The sequence below is a fragment of the Mustela nigripes genome, chromosome 3, assembly GCF_022355385.1.
Source record: "Mustela nigripes isolate SB6536 chromosome 3, MUSNIG.SB6536, whole genome shotgun sequence".
Classification (NCBI taxonomy): domain Eukaryota; kingdom Metazoa; phylum Chordata; class Mammalia; order Carnivora; family Mustelidae; genus Mustela; species Mustela nigripes.
The window spans coordinates 36,019,474-36,045,727 of NC_081559.1; the positions used below are offsets into that span (position 1 = coordinate 36,019,474).

The following is a 26,254-nucleotide window of genomic DNA, read 5'->3' on the forward strand; positions in this document are numbered from 1 at the left end:
TGGATACTTGTGGCAGGATTCTGGGCTATCAAGTCAGAACACTAGGAATCCCATCAGCAGAGACTATCTAGGTGTTAGGGAGGAAATGTGAGAGAACTTTGGGACAGTCGGGATGTTTTGACATCCAGATAAATTACTCTGAAGCAAAGACAGAGAGGAGGGCGCTGACCCCTAGTGGGGATGGGGTCTGGGAAGATGGGACCCCAACACCAAAGGTCTGTGCCCCAGAGTCGGTACAGAGGGCCCTGGATAGGACGTGAAGGTGGTGAGGAAGTTCTCTAACTTATGTGGGAGAACTTGGCTTAAACTCTTGGAGCCAAAGGAAGGATGTCAAAAGCTGCAGAGCTGTAATTTTTTTTTTTTTTTTTTTTTTAAGAAGCAAAAGGACAACCTGTTAAAGTTTGCTTCATGGAAGTAGGAGAAATCCTTTACCTGGAACAGAAAGACAAGAGCCACTTAGGAAGTGCAGGAACTCCTGGAAATGGAGGGAGTGGTGATGATAGATTGGTAACAGTGGTGGAGGCTCTTGGTCTCAACTAGAGGAAGATGGAGGTAGAATTAGAGGTGAAACAGGGAGTGAACTTGAACTTGGGGATCTCTTAACAAAAGTGGAGACAGATGGTTCCGTGGTTGTTATCTATATCCTGGAACATTATGAAGCCTGGCTTGTTCTGTGGAAAACAAAGGCCACTTTTTATTGTGTAAGAATTTCAAACTTATGGAGAAGTTGCAAGAGTAGGACAAGGAACTTAAAAAGAGTCCTGTGCCAGGCTGGATTCAGTATTTTTCTCTCAGTGGCTTTATTGTTTCTTATTCATCCACCTATCCAAACACACACATGCACACGTGCGCGCGCACACACAAACACACACACACACACCCCTACACATAAATATAAGATTTTCAAAACCACTATCTCTATCTCTAAAGAAATCAGTGTATTTTTTCTAAGAACAAAGACATTGTCTTATATAATCACAGCACAATGATCAAAATCAGGAAACTCACTACAGATACCATATAATCTAAACTACAATGTCTCATTCACTTGTCCCAGTCATGTCCTTTACAGATAATTTTCTTCCTGGTTCAGGACCCAGCATCACTCAGTGCATTTAATTGTTCTATGTCTTTAGTGCCTTTAATCTTTTTTTTTTTTTTTTTCTTGGCTTGACAGTTATTTCGTACAATTTCTGTAACTTTGGTTGCCCTGATGTTTCCTCATGATTAAAGGGACAGGTTAGGAATTCCAGAGAATTCCTATCATTGGAAGGATAAGAATGTCCTTATCATTGCCTTGTATAACGAGCTATGAATGTCAGTTTGTCTCTACATTGGGGATGTTAACTTCTATCCCAATGGTTAAATAAATGGTGTCTACTGGATTTCTCCATCGTAGTTACTATTTTTTCAAAGGCCTCATTTAAAATGTCACAAGCATAAACAATAAATGGGGAAACAAAATCCACTAAAGACTTTGTTCTTTTTTTTTTTTTTTTAAAGACTTTATTTATTTCATTTGAGAGAGAGAGTGAAAGACCTGGGGGAGGGGCAGAGGGACAGGGAGAGAATCTCAAGCCAACTTCCTATGAGCAGGAGCCCAAGGTAGGGCTCAGTCCCATGACCCTGAGATCATGCATGACCTGGAGATCATAACCTGGACAGAAATCAACACCTAACTGACTAAGCCATTCTGGAGCCCCAAGACTTCTTGTTTCTCTAGATGATCCCTTCGCCCTTCCCCACTTAAACCTTTTCCAGAGTCTTAATGATTAGGGGAAACTTTGAGCTAGAAGGAATCTTACATTTCATCTGTTTTTCTGTTTCTCAAGTGTGGGATGCTAGGATTTTTATGTGCTTCTCATTTGTATTAGGCTTAATTTTTCCATGCAGAGACTCTCCCATTTCAATGATCTCCCCAGCCTTCTGAGGACATGAAGAAAAAGGCTCAGTTGGGTGCTAGGTTGTCTTGAAAATTTCAAATAGTTAATGATGCTTCCCTACCGTTTTGTAGGGAAGGTCTTTGGAAGGTCTTTGGTTCATAGTCTCTTGTAGGCAATAGTATAGGGTGATTCCATAGCATTTAAAAAATCGCATTTATTTTTACAGTTACGTACTGCTCCTCATCGGCAACTGGGCAAAATTCTAATTTACAGGATTAACAATAATTTTCTTGCAAGCTTGCATTTAAAAACTTGAAGTTAAATAAATGAGTCAATTTGGAGAATTGGCATGGAGACGATGAGGAGACGTGGCCCATAGTTGTGAAGACCACGGAGGAAGTGCTTACCTTTGGGGATATTCTGACTTAGGAATTTAGGTCAAATTCCTTAAAGGAAATGGACAGTCTGGCCCCACGGATTCTTCCAGGACCGTCTTCCTCACGGGAACTGGACTTTACAGGCAAAGAACCGACTCTGGCAGGAAACCGAATACGCCACAAAAAGGTCGGGGAACCATATACCCTGGGTGGACAGTACCCTGTAGACTCCAGGTGACAGGCTTCTGAGGCACCTGCCCTCCCGTCCCGCCTCTGTGGCTCACTAGTTGGGGGTGGGTGGGGGTCCTCACTTTTTCTGATGCTGGATTGTTGCATCCGTGAGAGGGGGCGGGAAGAAATGGTGCACCGCTCAAACCTCTGTCAATCTCTACAGCTACGGGTTTGTAAGGCACCAAGCGCAGTGCACCCCACAGCTTCAGGAAATGTAGCCTGATGCATTGTGGTCCTAATTCTTTTGTGGGAACAAGGACAGGGCATGAGGAGAGGCCCGGAATGGTGACCAGGAGGGGACTTTTCTCCCGTCCCCTCTCCTTGGAAACTCAATAGGCCACAGCGTGCGCGGCCGGCACTCCGTAGAGTGCTTCGCCCGTTGTGAAGAGAACGGGAGGGGACCCCGTCCCTGCGCAGCCCAGGCACCGACCGTGCAGACGGAGCGAGGGTGGCAGCGCTCTCTTCAGCGACGCGCCCTGGAGCCCCCGCCCTCCCCTACGAACAAGCAGGCAGGTGCGGGCACCCGCAGGGGCAGGGCGTGCTCCCTGGCCGCGCCTCCCGGAGCGGACGCCCCCCAACCCGCCACGGGTCGCCTGCGCGGCAGACCGCACCCCCGAAGTCTGCAAGCCCAGCTCCGCGCCCTGGACGCTCGCGCATGCGCGCCGAAGCACAGCTGCTGTTTGGCTGTTTCCATGGCTACGAAGAGCGTTGACCAGGGGTCTGGGAAGGAGAAAATGAAGCTCAAGGGCCTCCTACTCCGGTATTACCCGCCAGGTAGGGGCCGGACCTCCTCGGTGCTGGCGTGGGTGCTGGGCTCTGGCCTTGAGAGGCTCCGGGGCGATGGAGGGTGCGGGAACTCGAGGGGTCGGCGGGGTCCCCTAGAGGGTGATCCATGTTGGGGACAGAGAGCCGGGCGATTCTCAACAGGTCCCCTCGCTCCTTTGGTTGCTGAACACTGTGACTCAAAACGTTTAAAGTGATTTTTTAGGAATTCTTTAAACTTTGAAGTTGCGGAGTTATAATGCTTTTCTGGCTAGTTAGGAATGGGGCGGATGGGGAGGGAGAGGTGGTGATCAGTGATGTCCCTAGAGATTGGTATCCGGAAGGGAAGGCACTGACAAGGAGCACATTGCTTTTTATTTTAAACAGAGCAGAACGATCAAGTCAAGTGTGTTGAGTATGAAAAGGAAAATGCATATGCAACAAAGCATATTAATTGAGTGTCCACATTCCAGACCACGCTTATCAGTTGACCAAACACATTTATTGAGGGCCTGCCACCAGGCGCCTGTGCCCCAGGGCTTTCAGCTTAAAGGTCACAGTCCTTGATTCCAATGAGTTGAGGAATTTCAAAATACACCCACAGTACCCTGTAGTTTTAGAGTGGGACAAACTTGTCTAGTTGTCTTGTTTCACAGGTGAGGACATGGTCACCTTTGAAGAATGAGTGAAGACCACTGGTCACCCAACTCGTTAGGTACAGAAATAAGGGGAGAACTCTTTGTTCCAATTCAGAGCTCACTTTAAAAATAAGAATAGGGGCGCCTGGGTGGCTCAGTGGGTTAAGTGTCTGCCTTGGGCTCAGGTCATGATCCCAGGGTCCTGCGATGGAGCCCCTCATGGGGCTCTCTGCTCAGCGGGGAGCCTGCTTCTCCCTCTCCCTCTGCCTGCCGCTCCCCCTGCTTGTGTGCGCGCGCTCTCTCAAACAAATAAATTTTAAAAATCTTTAAAAAATAAATAAAAATAAGAAGAATATAAAATTAAAAAGTCTACAAAATTTGCCACAAAGCAGTAGATGACCAAATATCCTTGCGGGATGAGAAGACTGGGCTTCCCTGCAACAGGAGGCCTGGCATGAACTCTCACCCATGTGAAGTTAACATCTGTAGTAAAATCATAACTCATTTCCTCCCTCAGAATTACAATTAAAATAACACAAAAAGGCCCTAGATGTGAGAGGTAGCACGTGGGAAATTGTAAATAGCTTGTTCTCTCGATGGATTCACAACTTTGGCTGTGCTTGGTGTAGGCTGGGGCTGGTTCCCATAAATAGATGGGCACGTGAATGACTGGCTTTCATTCGTCCCTTTGCTGTGGAGTGTAGGTTAGGAAGATGAGCTCTGGGATCATAATATCTGGCTCTCACCGTACACAGATTTTGTAGCTTGGGCAATTTGTTTCAATCCATCAAGTCACACGTTGGTAACAACGCCCATCCTAACCTGTCTGTTGACCCTTTGCAGCTACTCCCCCATTTATCTCCTTCCCTTCAGAGCAAACCTCCTTGGAAGAGCAGCGTCCCTATTTCTTTTCTCTTCCGTCTTGGACTCACTCCTGTCGTGTTTCCACCCTCATGGCTCCCCTGAAACTGTGCTCTTCAAGATCCTCAGTGACCTCCCAACATCACTCAATCTGTTGGCCGCCTCTGCCTCCTTCTTGTCCTGACCTGACAGCAGCATCTAATGCATTTGACCACTCTGTCCCTTGGCTTCAGGACACACTGGTTTTTAATCCCACTTTATTGTGGCCCCTTCTTCATTCATCTTATTGGTGTCTCTTCCTTCTGATCTTAATGTTGGAGTGTCCCAGCACTCTGTCCTTGGCCTTCTCTATCTATACTCATCGGTTAGGTGATCTCATCTATTTTCTCTGTTTAAAAACCTGAGGGAGTAGTCCTGAGTACCTCATGGCCTGCCTGATTGTTCACTTGGATACACAATGTATGTCTTCTGCTGGTTTTTTTTTTTCTTAGCTCTATCTCAGGGCAACGTACCACAGTTTTACCTATGTATTTCACCTGGTCACCCCAACTTAAAAGAAAAGCTTCCTGAGGTCCTGGACTTCGTCTATTTTGTTTATTAGTGCATCTCTAGCACTTAGAGTAGATGGAGATGGGTCAATAAAGATGAGCTCACATATTTGTTGAATAAACAAGTTTAATGAGATAAGATGTGTTGAGTAGAATGCTTTCAGCTCCTTTTGAAGTGGGAATAGGTGAGACAGATGATCTGTAAGATTCACTCCAGCTCTGAAAGTCCAGGATTCCAATGGCAATCTCCCATTCAATAAGGCTTTGGACTTAAACTTGCAACTATTGCCTTAATGATTATCTTGTAATGAAGTCATATCACTTAGCATGTTAGATACTTAATTTCTGAATTCCAGTCTTTGGTGAGCCATGCATTATATGCAAGTTTCCAAGGTACTACTGAATAGCAGGTGGGTGTTGAAATAACATTATCAAGGAGGAAAAAAAATCACTCACCACTGAATCATTCTTGTATTACCTTTATCCCTTCTGCAATTTTGTTTAATCTCTTAGTCCCCAGATTTCAGTCCTCCTACTTTCTTTTGAATAGCATATGGGTCAGGAGCATCCCACCATTGGCATCCATGGAATTTGTCCCTCTCCCTCCGAAAAGTACATGGCAGTAATATGGCTAATCAAGCCTGGGCATTCTCTTTTTATCTCATTCATTAATTCATAAGCTCTTCACGAAGAGTAGGTGTTGCATACGTGCTTTTCAACTGACTCAGGCATGACAGTCTTTGTCTTTTACTTCTTGTGTGTAGGCCCCTAGTGTTTTGGGCCACGGGAAGGAGTTAAGTAAACATTAATTAGACTCATTAATATTCTGAGCACTCTAAGGGTCTTTGTTGGTTGAATGTGATCGGAGTAAGGAACACTCACATCTTTTGAAGCTTAGTCTTACAGTACATTGCGGAATTTGCGGGGGAGAAGTTTCTTAAGTGTTCTTGGGAATCCTACCTACTGCACAAAAATTCATGGAGAACATTAAGAAACTGTGGGCAACGATCACTGAAGAACAACATGTACTCCTGGGAGCATCTTTGTCTGTTTTCTACTTGCGTTCTTCACTATGCACGACCCAGCTTCTGTCTCAATACTGCAGCTCAGTGGTCATGGGGAGGGTGAGCATTTGACCTTGATGTTTTTTAACAGCAGAACCGTCCAATGCACAGGTTTCAGATTTTGCACTTTGTTTTCTAAATCCATCTGTATAGTAATCCAGCTAATTTTTAGTAGCTGACTTTAAAGACTTTCAACACTTTTTATTTTATAAGAAACAAGATAACCGTGAAAAAAAGAATGCAGTATTTTGTGAATTTGCTAAAATTATTTAGTGCATCTCCTTAGAATAATGCTAATTCTTTCCAACCTTTCTCTGAGTTACAGATTAAGATTATATAATTTACCCACTGTTTACACATCATTTATTTAGTCAACTATTTATCGAATGCCTACTTTCCTTAAGAATAAATAGTGCATATTGAGTACTCATATATAATGCAAAATACTTAAAATTACAGAACAGGAAGGAAGCAGTCCTTAATGATAGTGATACGTTAAGCTGATAGAAACTTTGTATGTTATTTGAGTTTTCAAATAACCTTATGGAGATCTTGATCTTTAGGAGCTTATATGTTAATAATGTTAATCTCTATCATTTCTCTCCCTTTTCCTCCATGTTCTAATTTTTCTTTCTCTTTTTTTTCTATCTTAAGAATAATATTTACTTTTAACAAAATTCTGAAAAATACATGAAAGGATAACTAAGAGCATGCTCAACCCACTGAAGGTATGATGGCTTTTTTTTTTTTTTCCTTTAAAGATTTTATTTATTTATTTGACAGAGGGGAGGGATCACAAGTAGGCAGAGAGGCAGGCTGAGGAGGCGGGGGGGGGGGGAAGCGGGGGAAGCAGGCTCCCCGCTGAGCAGAGAGCCCGATGCAGGACTTCATCCCAGGACCCTGAGATCATGACCTGAGCCAAAGGCAGAGGCTTAACCCACTGAGGTGCCCTGGTATGATGGCTTCTTGAAGGGAGCCACCTGACATGTCTACCACCAATAAGAGCTCCTATTTCCTCAATCTGGCTAGTATTTAGTATTATCAGTCTTTGCTATCTATGCAATTCTGATGAGTAAAAATTATATCTCTTTTTGTATTTTGTATTTCTTTTCCCAGTTAAAATATGGGGAATATTTTATTTTTGTCTATTTATTGACCATAGTCGCTCTCTGTTTGCAAACTGGCCTTTCTTGCCTTTTGTCCATTTTCTTTTTAAAAATAATTTTTAGGCTTCTTTATAGTAAGTTCTTGAAGCTTTGTATTTATAGTTGAAATTTTTTTGCTGATTATCATTTATCTTTAACTTTGTGGTATCTTCTCCTGTATAGAAGTTTCAATTTATTTCAGACAAAGGCATCATTTTTTTTTTTTTTTTTCTTTTTTAGGTGTTGAGTTTCACATCATGCTTAAAAAGGCAATTGCTGGGTGCCTGGATGGCTCAGTGGGTTAAGCCTCTGCCTTCTGCTCAGATTGTGCATGATCTCGGGGTCCTGGAATCGAGGCCCACATCAGGCTCTCTGCTCAGCGGGGAGCCTGCTTCTCCTTCTCACTCTGCCTGCCTCTCCTTCTACTTGTGCTCTCTCTCTCTGTCAAATAAATAAATAAAATCTTAAAAAAAAAAAGTCAATTGCTTACACTAAGTTGTAAATATATTATTTTGACCATTTTGTTTTGTTTTTAATATTAAAATTTCAAATCAATCTAGAATATATTTTTGTATCTTGTGTGGTAGCAATCCAGTTTTATGAATTTTTCCAAAATCCAACTGATTATTATATCATTATTTATTGCATAATTTATTTTTCCCCATTAATTTCAAATATTACCGTCAGTTTATTTTTAAACTTCCATATATAAGTGATTCTTTTATGTTGATCTAAGTCACACTTTATGTTGACTGGAGTCACACTTTTTTGTTTTACAGTTTGTTATAATATATGGTAAATTTTCAAATTCCAAAGAATAAAGTCATTATAATTACTTTAATTCATAGATTGATTTGACATGTTTATAATATTACATTTTCTCATCTAGAAATGTGTGTCCTCATCACAAAAGAAAAAGTTTTCTTTTATGTTCCATAGTACAGCTAGGCCTTGCACATTTCTTGTTAATTTTATATTTAAATGTTCTATGCAATTACAGATGTGATCTTTCCTTTACTTGAACCTTCCCTTGTCAATGCATCTAATTCTTACTACTTCCAATCTTTGCTTTTTGAATTTTATTTATTTTTCTCTAAGCCCTTTTAAATCTTTTCTAGAACACATGACATATAAATAGGTTTTTTAAACAGATTTTCACAATGTTGTAATTTTTTGAAAAGGTTAGTTACAGTTGTTTGCCTGCTGTGTCCGGGTGCTCTGGTCATTAAAAGCACCTGGAGTGATTTTTTGGTTCTAATACCTTATACTTCATTACACAACAGCTGCTTGGGTTTACCTACTTAAGTTGTGCCAAATCCATGCAGCATGACCGTGTTGAGATGAATTCCTCCCAAGAGTGCAGTTGTGCTGTCCTGTGAGTGGTGATGTCTGACCCTGGGAAATAAGCTCTGTAGGAAAAGCAGGATGAGGCGGAAGATCCAGGACTTGTTTGAGGTACTGGTGAGATACATACGCATCTAAGAACGCAGAAGTCTAGACAGGAGAATTACAACTGGTAATTGTTGGCATACTGATGGTAATCAGAGCCATGGGTATGGGTGAATTTATATAGACAAAAAAAATGTAAAGCGAAGAGAGAATTCCTAGACCCAAACCCTAATCTAAATCAGTATTTAAAGGTCAGCTATAAGAGGAGGAATTTGTAAAAGAGAATGAAAAGTAACAAAGTAGAAAAAAGACAGATTTCATAAAAGCCAATGGATAATTGTATCTGAAGAAGGAGATTTGGTCATAGTGTTGATTATTTTGAAAGTCCGTGTCGTAAAGATAAGGACTATCAATTGCATTAAGCATTCTGGGGGTACTCATCATCTGTCAGTTAGCTCGTGTATTCAACAAGCTCTGTTTGAACAGTTCCTGTGCACCAGTTTCATGGTAGACACTAGGGATAAAGAGAAGACAGACCCAGGAGGGCATCGTCTGGTGAGTCAGATGTGGAGAGATTGGAAAACAGAAAGATCATAAAGACAACGGGGAGGGGCAGACCCCTCTGAGGGAGAAATGAAGGCCAGAGAGGGGAAGGTGTAAATCCATTTGACAGTGTTGCTTGTACTTGAAACTGGTCAAATCATGTGATTACTGTGCGTAAATCATCAGGACTCATTTCAAGGAGGATATCTTATACTTCCTCCTGGAAGTGTAAAGAAGCGTATGGTTTTCTTCTCAAAGATGTTACAGTCTCACCAGAGAGAGAGGGTATAGATGTAATTTAAGTAATATAAGGTGACTATGTGTCACAAGGCAGTGTTAGATTATTCACCAGATAATAAGAAATACTTAATAAGTTTCTAGATGCCAGGGGCTTTATGTACATATTATTTAATTTCAACCAGAAAAATGAAAGTATTATCTATAAATGAGAAGACTGAGGTATAAAGAGATTACTAGTATCATGAAATAAGTAGGGACTTGAGCTGGAACTCAAACCTGGATCTGTTTGATGCCACGTACATGCCTTTTCAACTCCACCTCATTCTATCTCAGTGGTTCAGTGCTCTAGAACATAAATATGTATTTGATGGAATTTCCTACTTTCTATTGATCTAAAATGCTTCTGGAATCACATCTGTTATATCAAATATATGACCTTAGGGGAGCGATTCTCACATTGTAGGAGGACCCTTGGGGCTCTTGTGCCTTTTCAGTGAGGCTTCAAGGCCAAACCTCTTTCCATAGTAACAAGATACCACTTGGATTTTACACAATATTGACATTTGCATTATGGTTACAAAAGCACTGGGAAGTGAAATCTTTGAAAATTTAACTCCACGTCAGGAGGTGGCAACAAACTTTCATACTGGTGATAGGACAAAAACCCTCTCAGTTTCACTTAGGAATGCCCTTGATGAAGTGGTAGAACTTAATAATATAGTCAAATACTGACCTGGGAGTACTTGCATTCTGCCTGATGAAATAGGAAGTTCTCATTAAGTACTTCTGCTGCACAGAGATGTTTGATAGTTGTTTTGAGGAAAACACTTGTATGGTCATGTGAATGAGAGATGAACCAGCCATTTTCTTCATGGAACACCAGTTGTTCTTGAAAGACTGAAAAACAAATGCAGCTTTCAGACTTGGACATTTGGAAGACATTTTGTTTGCAAATGAGCAAAGTGAGCCAGGAACTTTGAAGGCAAACTGTCAGCATTTCTTGCCAGTGATAAAATTTGAGCCTTCAGGCAAAAATGAGAATTTCAGAAAACTTGGATCTACCACCATGAGTTGGGCAGCATACTGACCCTGAAAGAGTTTTCTGATAATAGATATTGGTAGTGATATTAACAAATGTGATTTTTTGGGGGGATATTGTGTGATGATATATGTCAACATTTAGAAGATGTGTATAACTCAGTAAACGAATATTTTTCAGATGTCTGATGCATGATCTGAATATTTTTCAGATATCTGATCAGATAAATCATACATTAATAAAAGATCCTTTGAAAGTGTGAGATAGACCAATGGATTTTAATATGACAGAATACGAAGGATTAATTGATGTGGTTTCAGATTCTATATTGCAACAAATCTTTAAGAATTACTAGTTATTAAGTTTTAATGCAGTATTAAGGAAGATTATCTACAATTACCTGGAAATGCAACTAAAATAATTTCTTGTTTTCCAACTACATATCTGTGCATGACCAGATTTTTTCCCCTATACTTCATCTGAAACTGTGTAGGAACCACTTGAATGCAGAAGCAGAGATGAGAATCCAACTGTCTTTCAATAAGCCAGATATTAAAGATACGTGCTAAAGTGTAAAATGATGCTACTCTTCTTATTTTATAAACTGTTATGTACATTAGCATACTATGACTTTATTATTATTTTAAAGCCGTTTAATAAATAATTTAAAAATTTCTCAATTTTAATATGGAAAATATTACAAAAACAAAAACTCTTTGGTGTCCTCAATAATTTAAAGAGTATAAAGTGGTCCTAAGGCCAAAACTTTTGAGATCCACTGGCCCATATTTATAGAGGTAGTACAGTAAAGTGGGTAAGAGACTCCTTTTATTTTTTTTCTCCTAATAAATTATCTCTCTGTTGTTCAGAATGAATATTATTCTATTGATCTGTCTTCAAGTTCACTGATTCTATCCTTTGTCATCTCCATTCTGCTACTGAACTTATTTAACAAGTTTTTCATTTTGCCCATTGAACTTTCTCATTCTATAATTCTCATTTAGTTTGTTTAAAAAAACTTTTATTTATCTGAGATTATTTTATTTTTTCATTTGTTTCACACGAATTTGTAAGTGGTTGTTTTTAAGTGTTTTCGACATCTCCTTTAAGGAGGTCAAATAATCCCAGCATAAGATTATTTGTGTTTGTCAATCATCTTTCTCTGGTTCTTGGTGTGATGGGTGGTTTTTTAAATTATATCCTGGGTATTGGGGTCTAGTGATTGTCTTTTCCTGTTTATTGTATCCTGGACATTTTGGTTCTTACATTAGGAGACTCTTGATCCTATCTGAATCTACTTTGACAGGCCTGTCACCATGTTTAGATTTAGCATAGAGGTTCTGTCTAGCTTGTGGGCTTCAGTTCCAATGGCAGCTTAAGTTTATGAGCCCTTGCAATGTTATTCTGGTCTGCTTCATTTTTCTGGTGCTGCAAGGTCTCCGGTTCTAGCTGGTGCCACCTGCAGGGTAGAAGGTACTTCCCAATATGCCTGCTCTCACTGAATAACCTTCCAGGACAGTGTGGGGGACAAGACTCTAGTCCTGGTGACACCATTGGTTGAAAGGCAGGAAGAGACCATTTCGGTACCTAGTTGTAGAGTGGGGTCCAGTATATCTCAGGACTTCATTGTTGTCCCTTCTAAGGGTGGATAAGGCTGCCCAACAATGACTTGGTTGTGAAATGGGTTTTGAGTGATTCTGGGACTTCCCAGTGGCTGCTAGACAGATTGGATAGCCCCCTGGGGCCCCCGCTGAGGATGTTGAGGGGGCCTGGGTCTTTGTGGCCAGGCTACTGCAGGCAGATCAGATTACTGCTGGGGCCCAGTTTTGCAGGGGGACTGGGACAGGATTTCTTTCCACTGGGGGATTAAACTGCCTAAGGATCCCCAGTTATGGAGCAGTGTTTAGGGTTCCCCATTAGTTCTTTGTCTGACTTCCCTTTGTCTGGTCCTTTGGCCACAGAGAGCAAACTTTGCTATTACTTGGTTTTTGTTGTTTATGCTTTTTGGTGGTTCCAGGCAGCAAGTTGCTCTGGTTTCCAGTTTGGGGGTATATAGGAGATAAACAGAAAATCCAGGAAACTCATCACACTGTCATTGCTCAAGTCCTGAGACCTCTAGCCAGTCTACCCTCTATCCAACCTTCAATTATTTTAACATTGCTTGTTGAGTAATTTCAAGGGTGTGTAGCTGTATTTAGAGGAAGCACTAGGAAAAAGTGAGTTCACACTATCTTGTTTTAGAATCAGACATCACTGCACATGTTTTATGCAGAGAAATTCTAAAAATTAAAAAAACAAATAAAAAATTATGGCAAAGTACATTAATTTTTGACATTGTTGTCATCCTAAGTGGTTTATAACATGTTTGTTTATTTTTATAGGAATTATGTTGGAATATGAAAAGGGTGGAGAATTGAGGACCAAATCCATAGATTTGCTCAACCTCAGTTCCAGGTAAACTAGCTACTCAGTGCAACCTGGGTTTCATATCCAGATTTTTTTTTACTGGAAAATGCTGACCCAGGATGATGTGTGGATGAGCTGCATGAACTTAGATTGCTAGAACAATGTTCTAGTGGTGCCGTATTAATTCCTGCTTGCTTCAGTGAGGTCTGCTTAAATGACTTGCTGGGTGGGGAGGGGGTGGGAAAAGGGTAGTCAGTCTGCCCTTTTTTTCACCTTAAATAGACCTGTTTTTATTGTTTTTAATCTTAGTTTAGAATAGTTTTAGAAAACTGTGAAGACAGGAGTTCCCACATACCCCATGCCCTGAATCTCCTATTATTAACATCATACATTCGTGTGGTACATTGGTCTTAACTAGTGAATCAGTACTGAAACATTCTTGCTAACTAAAGACCATATCTTATTCAATTTTCCTTGTTTTATTTTATTTTTTTCTATTATCTCTTTCTTTTCCAAAATACCACATTCCATTTCATTGTCAAGTCTCCCCAGGCTCCTCTTGGTGAATGATCTTTCAGACTTCCCTTCTTTTTGATGATCTTAACATTTGTGAGGAATACTGGTTATTAGAATTTTAAGAAGACAATGGAGCCTGTTACTTTGCTGGTAGATAAACAGTTCACAGTACTGATTGCATTCTGTCCTCTTCATTAATTGTCATGGGGCAGAGTTAGGAAATCCTCTTATGAGATCATACTGCCCAGAATTCATCCTCTTTAGGAAATCCTATGCAAAACTAAAAAAAAAAAAAGAAAGAGAAGAGAGAGAGAGGAAAAGAAGAGAGAGAGAAAGAAAAGAAAAAATAAAGAAATCAATTCTAGGCAAAACTCCACTTTGAGAAACAGAATCAGATTAGTGATTATCCTACAGAAACCCATGTTCAGATAAAGTAAAGATAGTTTGAGTGGGAGAAAATTTGCAAATAGAACAAAAATACCATGATACCTGTTTCAGAGTTGTTGACCCAGAGAAATAAGGGATTTCCCATTGTGACTGTCCTCCTCCTTTGTCATGATTATCGGGGAGGGGAACAGAAACTGAGAGCCAAGGGACCTCTCACATAACTGTAGTTAAATAGTAGATGAGCTGCTCTCGAGTTTTGAAATGAGCCCAAACAACATGGCTTCCCAGAACTGTGGCCACTAGAGAGGTCTGGAGCTTGTCTGAGGGTGAGGACAGGGAGTGGCTCAGGTGGTGATGGTTTACCTTGAGTCCTCTTCTTGTTCCAAGTGACTACACAAAGAAGGTATTCAATCGTTTGTTGTTTAACCAAAGAATAAATAGTGGCAAAGATAATGCCATTGAATTTCATATAGAAGTCATTGTTTTATCTATTTTCAGGGAAGACAAGGTCTAAGATCAAGTCAGGAATGTCAGTTATTTTTGTAACTGGCACATGTTACTGATTATGCCAGCGTGTAGAAAGTTCCTTTGTTAAACATTCATTTATTGAGTCTGTAATGAGGTTATCTGCATCTTCTACATGCAAACCTCTAGGTTAGGGTCAATAAGAAGCTATAAAAATCTTAATCCTGACCCCGGTGAATGTGTTTTCCAGTTTGAGAAACAACTTGTACTGAGTGGGACATCATGTGAGTGGCACAGATTAATGTTTATATGAGAGAATAGCTTTCAGCTAGAGAGGCAGAAAAATATAGATTTTATATTTAAAAAGGTATAGGTCCTTAGGATGCAGTAGTCATGCTTTGTAGTATATAAATGCCAAGTTAAAAAAAAAGTATATGGATATTACTTCTGGTTCTGCTCAAGAATTTAGAAGAATTCTGCACATAAAAATATTTGCACAATAGGGGACATTCTGGAGTTACTATATTGGAAAGGAACAATTAGAATTCCACAGGCTTGGGATGTACAGATTAAATATCTGTAAATCTGGTGAATATCTGGTGAATTTAGATCTTGCTGGGAAATCTGTTTTGATTTATAACAATGGTCGGAAACCTTTCCAAGAGGCATTATCATCTTAATTCTTAGGAAACTATAAGCCCTTGGACAACTGACTCTCTGGAATTTATCAAAGTCATCATTATAAACTGCCTCTGATTCATTTCTGATCTAAATATTCATTCTGATTCTGATACATTGTATTTCTTGAGAGCAGGGACTGTGTCTTTTACACTCCCAGGGCCTAAGCAATAGTAGGATAAATGTTAGTGGGATGACTAGTCTTCCAGCTCAGTCCCTTACGTGGAAGGGAGCTCGGGAACTGTTTATTTATGAAGAGGAGAGGCTTGCTTATCTGAGTTTGCATTTCTGAGAACCAGCTGCTGAGACAGAGGTAGGAGAGGTAGGTGGGTTATTGAGAAGTGACATTCGCGACAGACAGCTGATGAAGCAGAATTTGGCATAAGGAGCCAAAATGACCTATTTTGGTTGCCTTTGTGGTTTATAGACATTATTCTTTGTCTTGAACAATTATTCCAGACTAGCAAAATTAATCAGCATTGCCATAGGTTATTTGAATATTGGGGGAAAGTTGAATTCATACTTCTCAGAGCAGCTTTTTTTTTTTTTTGAGAACGATGCTATAGTCCATATGAAATATTAATCATCATCGTTCTTTGAATGTCCATTTTTCTCTTTCCTTAAAAAATATTTAAAACTTAACCTTTCCAAACCTCAGTTTCTTCATCCCTGAAGTAATTATGATAAAAGCATTAAATCAGGGGGTTGTTTAAACAAGAGAGCATATATAAGGTACAAAATAGAGTGGTACCAGGAACATTCTGTACGGGTTCATTAAAGAGACAAAAAAAAAAAAAAAAACCAAAACAGGAAGAAAATAAAGAGCTCATGTGCAGAACCTATATGCACTTGGGCTTCTCAGGTGAGCAAATAATAATTCTTGCACAATTTCCACAGGAGAAGACGAGGTTCATGATGGTGCATTCTGAAGAACCTGAGCTACTTTTCTGCAGGCTCGATTTTACTGATTTGTATCCTCCACCCCCAAAATCTCCTAGTAAAGCTATGGTGTTTTGACATTCTGTAGATGTGCTTCATAACACAATGCAATTCTTCCTGCAATGCATGTCTATGCAAATTTTGGCATAGAAAAAAAGTAACTCTTTTTTTTGTGTGTGAATTTCAGCACTGATGTCAATGCCTTAGTAGAAGAAATACAAAAAGCAGAGCCTCTAATCACAGCTTCACGATCAGATCAAGTAAAGCTTTTAATACAGAGGTTACAAGATAAACTCAGACAGCACAGCAACCACAAATTTTATCTTTTTAAGGTAATGAGTGTTTTAAAAAACTAAATAGAAGAACTTCAATGAATTAGTTGGTATCCTACCAATTTGAGACAAAATACAGATTATATTTTCTCTTTCCCTCTGTGCCTCACATATATTTGCTAAGACTAAGTCTCAACAGATGTTTGTTTATTGACTGACTGAATGAAATTCTAACGTTTATTTCTTGAGAAGTTAAAGAAAGATTTTTAGTAAGTTTGGCTGTTCTTTACAGTGTTAAGCTTAAACGATGACCATTAAGGTTGTCTTAAGCTATTGAATAATTAGATTTTTTTCCAGTTGGACTAATACCAAGAAGTTGTATTTCACAGTACATCAATAACTTAATATTTTCTGCTTCCATGTGAACTAAACTGTATTTCAGTAAATTATTTATTGATATGACTTCTATAATAATTTAAATGCAGTGCAAATGTACCTATTTTTTTTCTAATCAGCTTATACCGGTTAAAGTAAAAATATCACAATTATAGTCAATTATTCAGGACATTTTTAGTTTTTCTTATTTATTTAACAATATTTAATAGTTTATTCTAGTATTGCTTCATATTACACTGATTTTATTTTTATGATTTAAATAAAACTAAACTAAACTAAACTATTATTTAGATAATTAACATATCCTATCTGAAAGAAAATATTCAATCTTTTGTAGCCATCCCTTCACTGTATTATTGAAAGATTAAGAAATTATTCGTATGATACTGCTTTGTTCCAGGAGGTGGCACTGTTTAACTCCAAATATGAGCTCTATAATTCACAAGCCCTTGTAATTTATCCTCCAAAGGGAATATTTTTGATAGGGAAAGGGGACAGTATTAATAATTATACTCCTGCAGTAGAAATAACTGGGTCTGGCCCAGCCTTGGCAATCACTTTATCTTTAAACACACTATCCAATTTATGTATGTTCATTCAATAAATATTAAGCATTCACCATGTGCTTGACAATGTGGAAATTGAAAGATAAATAAAATAATACATATCTTGACTCTAGGAAAGTTTAGGAGTCCAAAAGTAATAACAAATTGTAAAGTCTATATTTAAAACACATTTGGTATATTTCCTCTGCATACTATTCATGCATATTTACAAAACCATGTGCAGTATTTATTTACTTATTTTCTTTTTTCAAAAGATTTTATTTATTTGGTTGGCAGAAAGGGACATAGAGAGAGAGGAAACACAAGCAGGGGGAGTGGGAGAGAGAGAAGCAAGTTTCTCGCTGAGCAGGGAGCCCAATCCGGGGCTTGATCCCAGGACTCCCAGACCCTGGGTCCATGACCTGAGCCTAAGGCAGAGGCTTAACCACTGAGCCACCAGGGCCCCCATGTGTAGTATTTAAAAGAAAATATTATAAATTAGTGCTTTTTGATATCTTATTTAATATCAGTAATTTATCTTAAAATCAAATTTATGGAAAACACAGATTTAATTATGTTTTTGGAATTATTTTTAACTATCAAATGTCTTAATGGTCTTAATGGTAGAAGACACAATGTATTTTTTTTCATATTTGTTCAGATAGTGACTATTGTCCATTTATTTATAATTAAGACAAACTTGAATGTCTTCATTAGTTTGAAGTTAAAATTAATGAGTTAAACTTAATTTTTTTCATTTTAAAACAAATTGTGATTTCTTTCATTGAAGGTTCTCAGAGCACATATACTGCCATTGACTAATGTTGCACTTAATAAATCAGGCTCATGGTAAGTTTCTCAAATTTATTTATTTAAAATTTAAAAATTTTAGTTTATTTGACTATTTTATTTATTGATTTGGGAGACAGCAAGAGAGAGAGCATGAGCAGAGTGGGGGAGGGGAGGGCAGAAGGAGAAGGATAAGCAGACTCTCCCCGGAGTGAGAAGCCTGATGTAGGGATCGGTTCCAGGCCCCCGGATCATTACTTGAGTTACAGGCAGATGATGGTTAACCAACTGAGCCATCCAGGTGCCTCTAAAATTTAAAAATTTTTGAATGAAAAAAATTTATTAAAGAAATTATTAGAATACGTTTTATAGCGGTTTTTAGGTTTATAGCAAAATTGAACAAAAGGTACAGAGATTTGCCATACACCCTCAGATTCCCTCTTTGCTGGCCCTACATTGACAAACTCATCATTATCACCCAAAGCTCATAGTTTGCATTAGGGGTCACTCTGGCTTTCGTCCATTCTAGGGGTTGATGGATGTGTAACGACAGGGATCCCCCATTAAGACATCACACAGAGCAGTTTCTCTGCCCTGAGAATCCTCTGTGTGCCACCTCTTTATTTCTATATTTCCATTTCTAGTCTTTATTTCTAATTTTTAACAGCCAAGGAATAGAAATTCCTTTTTTTAAATTAACCTTGTAGATAGTTAAGGTGACATAATTTGACATTCATATATACAGAGTAAAGTAATTGTTACAGTTGAGCTAATTAACATTATCTCCTCACAATTACCACTTTTTTGTGTGTGTGAAGGAAGCACTTGAAATGTGTTCTTTTAGCATCTTTCCAGTATTCAATCCTATATTATTAACTACAGTCTTTATGCCTGTGCATTGCATCTCTAGCCTTATTCATCACACAGAACTGCAATGTTATACGCTTTGACCAATGCGTCTCCATTTCTCCCACTCCCCGCCCCTGGTGACTACTGTTCTATCTATGCTTCTATGAATTTGACTTTTTTTTTTTAAATTCCACATATAAGTGAGATCAGACAATATTTGTCTTTCTGTGTCTGGCTTATTTTATTTAGCATAATGTCCTCTAAGTTCATCCATGTTGTAGTAAATGGCAGCATTTCCTTCTTTCTCATGGCTGAATAATATTCCATTCATTTCTTGATGGACATTTATGTTGTTTCCATATCTTGGCTACTGTGAACAATGCTGCAAAGAACATGAGGATGCAGATAGCTCGATGAGATTCTGATTTCATTTTTTGGATATGCATCCAGAAGAGAGATTGCTGGATCATATGGTAGTTCTATTTTTTTAATTTTTTTTGGAACCACCATTCTGTCTTCCATCACGAACGTACTAATTTACATCCCTGAAGAAGCTGTGAGGAGATGCCTAGAAAGGAATCATACACTGTTTTGTCAGCCCTTTCATTTATTTGAGTTTCAATGTCAGGATTTGTGTTCAACTTTTATCTTAATCATTTGGCGTAGAGACTGGCTTTCTAATTTTGTGCATTTTTTTTTTTCTGTGTCTCTGTGTTGGGGAAGTATATTTCCTAATGGAATATTTAAGGAATAAGTGAGATACTATTATTTTACTTTAAAATTTGAGAGGGCAGCATGCTAATTATTCCTGTAGTAGGATAGTCATGTAAGAAGATTGCAAATCTTAAGTAAATGTTCATTGAACACTTATTAGTGTGTCAGTCATGTTCCAGGTCATGGGGTCTTACAGCAGTAAACCAGATGGGTGGAACTAGCATGTGTAAAAAAGGAAAAACAAAAATGAGTTCTTCAGAGACAAGCAAAAAAGCCAACATGGCAGCTCAGGGTATGCTTTGGGGCAAAGTTGAAGTCCCAGGGAAGGCCAGTACTGCGGGCCTTATGGGGATAAGCAGAATTTGGCTTTTCCTCTAGATTGCTAGGAAGCCATCTAAGGAAGGTTAAAAAAAAAAAAAAAAAAAAAAAAAAAAAAAAAGCCCAAAACAAAACTCCAGTTTCAGTGTGGAAAACAGACTTGTAAGGACCAAGTACCAGCCAAGACCCATTAGAAGATGGCTTCATTTGTGGAGGCAAGAGATGGAGGCAATGGAGCCTGGTGAGAAGGCGCCACACTAGGGATGTATTTTGAGATTGGACTAACAGGATTTACTAATAGATTGTGCGTGGGATGTGAGGGAATTAAAGGAATCAAAGATGGTGCTCATATTTTATGGTGGGGCCGATGGGAAGAATGATGCTGTTTATTGAAATATGTTAGAATTTCAGAAAACATTATGATTAATGCTCTAGTTATTAATTATTTATAAGAATGATTATTCTTCTTTTTAAAGATTTTATTTATTTATTTGACACACAGAGAGAGACAGTGAAAGGGAACACAAGCAGAGTGAGTGGGAGAGGGAGAAGCAGGCTCCCTGCTGAGCAGAGAGCCCTATGCAGAGCTGAACCCCAGAACACTGGGATCATGACCTGAACCGAAGGCAGAGGCTTAACTGACTGAGTGATCCAGGCACCCCTGGCATGATTATTCTTTATTTTATTTAGTGACTCCTTTTTGAGTTAGGGATAATCAGAAAGTTTATAATCAAAGGATTTAGATATTGTTCCCAATTCACCTCTTCTGCATCCACAATTTCCATTGTAAAAACCAATATAAATGGGCTTACAATATTGCAGGTTAAAAAAAATAAGGATAAACACCCTGCTATTGTCACTTTGTGATTCATTTATATTCCTTGTCTTAGCTTTATCACAGGAAGCTATGATCGGACATGTAAAGTCTGGGACACTGCATCTGGAGAGGAACTTCACACCCTGGAGGGCCATAGGAATGTAGTCTATGCCATAGCATTCAACAATCCATACGGGTACAGAGACATTCACTCATTCACTTATGCCTTTTTAATCCATTAATTTGTTTGTTCTTCTCCCCCTACGTGGAAAAAGAGAACTAAAATTTGCCAAATGCCTTATGTGTGCATTGAAAGCCTTCTAAATATCTTCTCCAGTGCTTAAAGGGGTTTTGGGACAAGTATTACCGTTCTCATATAAAGTATATAAAGTTCAAGTACCCTTCCCAGGATCACATAGTAAACAGAAGAGTGAGAGTCCAAGTTCACGCAGAGCTCAGTCTCTTCCCTTCAGAGTTCTCTGACAGGCAGTTCCTACGGATGGTTATAGCAATGGCATCTAGAGACTCTGACATACCCACATAGCACAGTTTACCTTGTTTAAAAGTTAACTTACCATCTTTACCAGGGAGAAAATGTGTACAGTAACATGATACATAACAGTACAAAATATAATTGCATTTCCAACCAACCTCTAGTTACCTGATTGAACAGATTAACTTAGTTCTCTAGCTCGCCTTCTGCTCCCTGCATGCTTGCAACAACTGCGCCACCCACTGGTATGCCCAGCTTCTTGTCCCACTGGTTAGTCAACCTACCAAGAATTAGTTGTGTTTGTTCATCAGTCAGCTTATGTTGGCTGTGCTTTCAGTTATAATTATGGTATTTATTTGAGCATTGCTTTAACTAATGAAATATGACTATGAAAATAAAGCTTTTTTTTTGTGAAAACATAGATAAGGCAAATCTTGGAAAAAATTACTACTGAATGAAGTTGTAGATGATATCAATGCAAAAATTAGAAAGCACATTGAAACATTTAGAAAACCTTTGCATTCAGATTGTTCTGCAAGTATGTTTACATTCTCATCCCATTTTTAAGAAAATAATTGGAAGTGGTAGAGGTTGGATATGATTTCTGAAAGACACTTAATGAGCTCGAGTTAGCCAAAGAAAAGGCCTTGGCCTTGCATATTTGAGTAAAAAAATTTTAATGTGTGTCTTTTTCTTGATGACTCCCCAACTTTTTTCACTCACCATGCTGTTTCAATAAATATAGGTATTATGATGACTAGAAAAAAAAAAACAGCAAATGGTTTAAAAGTTAAGAGGAGAAAGATCCATGTGATTTCTCCTGGTAGAGGTTTTCAAGATGATGTGAGGCTCAAGCAGAAGCATGGAAAGTGGGAGACAGAAGGAAAGGGGAGGACATCCTGGGCGAGGGCACCTTGCAGCTCCGGAGATTAGGTAGGACTCCGTCTGGCTCGCCCAGTGCCCCTGGCTCTCTAGTGGACATTTCCTGGTGAGAAACAAAAGTCAAGATCATAGTGTTCTGTGTAGTTCGGACTCTGCTCTGGAGGACGGAGTTGTGATGAAAGCTTTGTGAACAAAGGAGGCACTCAATGAAAGTGCTATTCAGGAGGGCTCTTATGGCAGAGACAAGGGGCCAGAGGGTTTGGACTGGGAAGAAACAGGAGGCAAGGAGATTGGTTGGAGGCAGATAAAGTGGTAGATTCAAGAGACGATGAAAACAGTGTAAGATAGTGGCAAGGGCAATAATAAAAGGGAGTTTTATAAAAATTTGATGCACTTAGAGTTGAAATTTTATACCATAAATATTAAACACTTGATATGTAGGTTGCTAATGTCATTACATCTCTTTAAAATGTAACACACTTTTAAAACATTAATTGTGATGGCACAGTCAAACTTAATTGGTACATTAAAATGATTAAATATTCCAATTGCATTACCAAAAACTTAACTATGATGTGATGCAGTTTTACAATGTAGGGAATGATAATTTTTATAATATCTTATTTCACCAACCTGTGGAGAGAAAGATTTTATTGAAATTATAAATGATCATGCTTTACTTCTAGTATAATTTCTATTTTAATTGCAATGTTCTTTAAAGCACTTTACAAGTATAGTCTCTATAGTATATTACCATATCACATAAAGTCTACTTAGAAGATACGATATTTTTGCATGCCTATCTGAGAACAAAGTTTTTGGGGGTATAGAGAGGTCAGGAACCCTTCACTTTTTGGCCCTTTTATTGGATTCTACCAAGACCCCCTGACGAAAACTTTCTTGTCCAGTTACATAATTCAATATTTATGTATGGATTAAAGCAGCATTTCCCAGGGAATTTGGGGGCATTGAGGTTTCAACCGAATGAGTCCTAAATAACCACCAAAGAATGAGAGGGAGTGTGTGTGTGTGTGTGTGTGAAAGAGAGAGAGGGAGAGAGAGAGAGAGAGAGAGAGAGGAGGGAAAGAGGAAAGAGAGAGAGAGACAGAGAGGTGAACTTCAGCCAGTTTAGTGTTTATGTGTTCTATACATTAGGTCAGGAGTAAGCTTTGATTCAATAAAGTAATTCTAAAAAAATATGTGAATATGTGATCAGTATTATCTTTTCTCATGTAGAGGCATATGGATGTAGAGAGCAGTGTGTGACCAAACAGTAGTTAACTGAGAAACAACAGCACTTGAGACAATATGTTTGAGGGGCAGGAGGGATAGGAAATGGAGAGAAGGAGCAGGAAAAGAGCACACAGGGCTCTCAGCGTGTCTGAGCAGAAGTTGGTGGACACAGCAACTGATGAGGAATGCCTAGACTGGATGGAGAGAGAGCCAGTGCAGACTTTCGGTTGACAACCAGCCTTGAGTGTAAGGAAGCTCTAGGTGGGTTGGGTGGGTGTTCTCCAGAAAAAAGAAAAAAAAAAATGTCCCTGGAGCATGGGTAGAAAGGACTTCATTTATTTTATTTTTTATTTTATTATTTTTTAAAGATTTTATTTATTTATTTGACAGAGAGATCACAAGTAGGCAGAGAGGCAGGCACAGAGAGAGAGGGGGAAGCAGGCTCCCGGATGAGCAGGGAACCCAATGTGGGGCTGATCCTAGAACCCTAAGATCACGACCAGGGTGAAGGCAGATGCTTAACCCACTGAGCCACCCAGGCACCCCCTTCATTTTCTTTAGAATCAGAGACCACAGAAACACTATGTGGGTGGCCTAAGAGCAAAGGAGATATACAGAGCGTTGGTGTTAGTTTGGACAAAATATGAATTCTGCAACTGTGCCAAGCACATAGAATTTGCTTTAGGATATGTATTTTGGATCTTAAGACATTTCACACTTTTGAACGGTGCACCTGCATTGTAATTGATGACCCAGTTGGATGAACATTTGGACGACTTGCTATAAAAGACAGGAGTCAGTGGTAAAGGAAAAGATTTAGTTCTATGATGAAAGCCAAACAGGCCAACCTACTCTTACCTGTTGGATGTTGATAGTAACCCTACTCCCCGGTATACACAGGAAGCCTCTTGTTTGCAAGGTACTGGTCTTCACCATATTTCCTCTCTAGACCCTCCTTCTTGTTCAAAGACCTTACAGTTAGAGTAATATTAGCATTATTTTCCCAAGGAGACACTAAGTTCTCAAAACCTTACCTAGTCATATGGTATAAATTAAATTATTTATATATTTTCATTCTTCTTCTTTTAAATTCAACATTATCCTTGTCAGTAGACCTGCTAATAGAATTTTTTTGTGTCCCTGCAACTCATACATTATGTATTTCCATTTGGTAGGAATTTTCTAAACTAAATTTTGTACCAAATTCATTTTGTTATTTTAAAAGCTTATTGTAATCCCAAACATAAATTTATTACTTTTTAATGCAATATTTTAATGTAAAATACTTAAAATTAAACATATAAACTGATACTATTGAAAAATTAGACCTTAGTTTTGTTGTCCACTGAAACAAATGCCAGATTACTTTTTGTTTTAAAAACAAAGTAAATTCCTGACTAGATAAACCCATGTATTAATATCTCTTGTCTTAATTCAGTGTATGATATACGTGCTTGAATTTTTTTTCAAAATCCATTTTTTTTTTAATCTTAGTGACAAAATTGCCACTGGGTCCTTCGATAAGACTTGTAAGCTATGGAGTGTAGAAACAGGAAAATGTTACCATACCTTTAGGGGTCACACAGCAGAAATAGTGAGTATATTTATTTTATTGCATTTCCTTCCTTCCTTCCTTCCTTCCTTCCTTCCTTCCTTCCTTTTCTTTTTTTAATAGACTTTATGTTTTAGAGCAGTTTTAGATTCACAGCAAAACTAAGTGGAAGATATAGTGGTTTCCCATATATTCTCTGCCTTGCCCCAAACATGTCCATTATCAACAACCCGCACCAAACTTGTACATTTCTTACAACTGATGGACCTACATCAATGCATCATTTTTATTTCTTTTTAGTAACCCATTATACAAGGAATAGTTCTACCTTTATAAATAATTTTCCAATTATATCCGGTATTTTCAGTTTGTATATATTTTATATGGAGGCATTAAAGTAATTTGTAAACTATTTGAGTTTTTATATCTTACAGTTGTTGTCAAAGACCCATATCCTACATTGAATAAGAAGATGTGCAAAGTGATAATTACATTTGAATACCATGTCCAACCTCACTTTTTCTTTTTCAGTGACTTGCTTTTAAAGGACCAACTTAATGAGTGTTGATAAAATTCTTAGAATAGTTTTTAAAGTAACTTTTTTATATCATGTGAAATATTTAGCCTGGTTGTTTTCTGGATATCATTAGAACTCAAATTTGCATAAACAGTTTGCTACTCTAAATAGCTATCGCTTTTGGGAAGACCTTGCCCTTGGCCAATTCTGCGTTACATCCTATAACAATTAGTGAGTTAATTGGCACCCTATGGGAAAAATGATAGCATTTAAAAATAAACAGGCTGCTTATTTTAGGAGTAAAATTTATAATTATCATTCGGATTCATGGCGTATTCATCCAATAAGGGCTCATGCTATGTTTAATATTTTGCTAGACACTGGGGGATACTATAGTGCAAAATTATAACCGACCTGTTAATGACACTCAGTGTGCACAAAAGACAGTTTTGTGCTAATGTATAAGTCCTTTATATATATTAGCTTAGTTGTACCTCATCACTACCCTAAGAGCTAGAAATTTCCCCATTTTACAGTTGAAGATGCCAGGGCATAGAGAGAGTAAGTAACATGTCCAAACTCATGAGAAAAACATAATCCTCATTCTCATGCTTCCTTGGAATTCTGAAAAAGTTTTCTTTATATATAGTTCCAAGGAAGACTTTGATACTTTTGACAGTCAACAACATCAATCCAATAATTATTTACTACCTATTGACCATGTGTCGAGCCATGGCCTGTGTGTTTGGCATACCAAATAGAATCA

At 38.4% G+C, this 26,254-nt stretch overlaps 1 protein-coding gene across 3 annotated transcripts in view; it reads left to right on the forward strand.

Annotated features, from left to right (window-relative positions):
• The first annotated feature begins 2,774 nt into the window (after positions 1–2,774).
• The window catches only part of DAW1 (dynein assembly factor with WD repeats 1), a 41,890-nt gene continuing 18,410 nt past the window's right edge, over positions 2,775–26,254 (forward strand). For 2 of the 3 annotated variants that reach the window (XM_059392704.1, XM_059392706.1), the window contains exons 1-6: positions 2,775–3,265; positions 13,102–13,174; positions 16,299–16,443; positions 18,115–18,173; positions 20,885–21,007; positions 24,914–25,013. In XM_059392704.1, coding sequence (XP_059248687.1) covers positions 3,184–3,265; positions 13,102–13,174; positions 16,299–16,443; positions 18,115–18,173; positions 20,885–21,007; positions 24,914–25,013 — 582 coding nt within the window. In that variant the 5' untranslated portion in view covers positions 2,775–3,183. The remainder of the gene's footprint in view (positions 3,266–13,101; positions 13,175–16,298; positions 16,444–18,114; positions 18,174–20,884; positions 21,008–24,913; positions 25,014–26,254) is intronic. The other variant, XM_059392705.1, reaches the window with a different exon arrangement.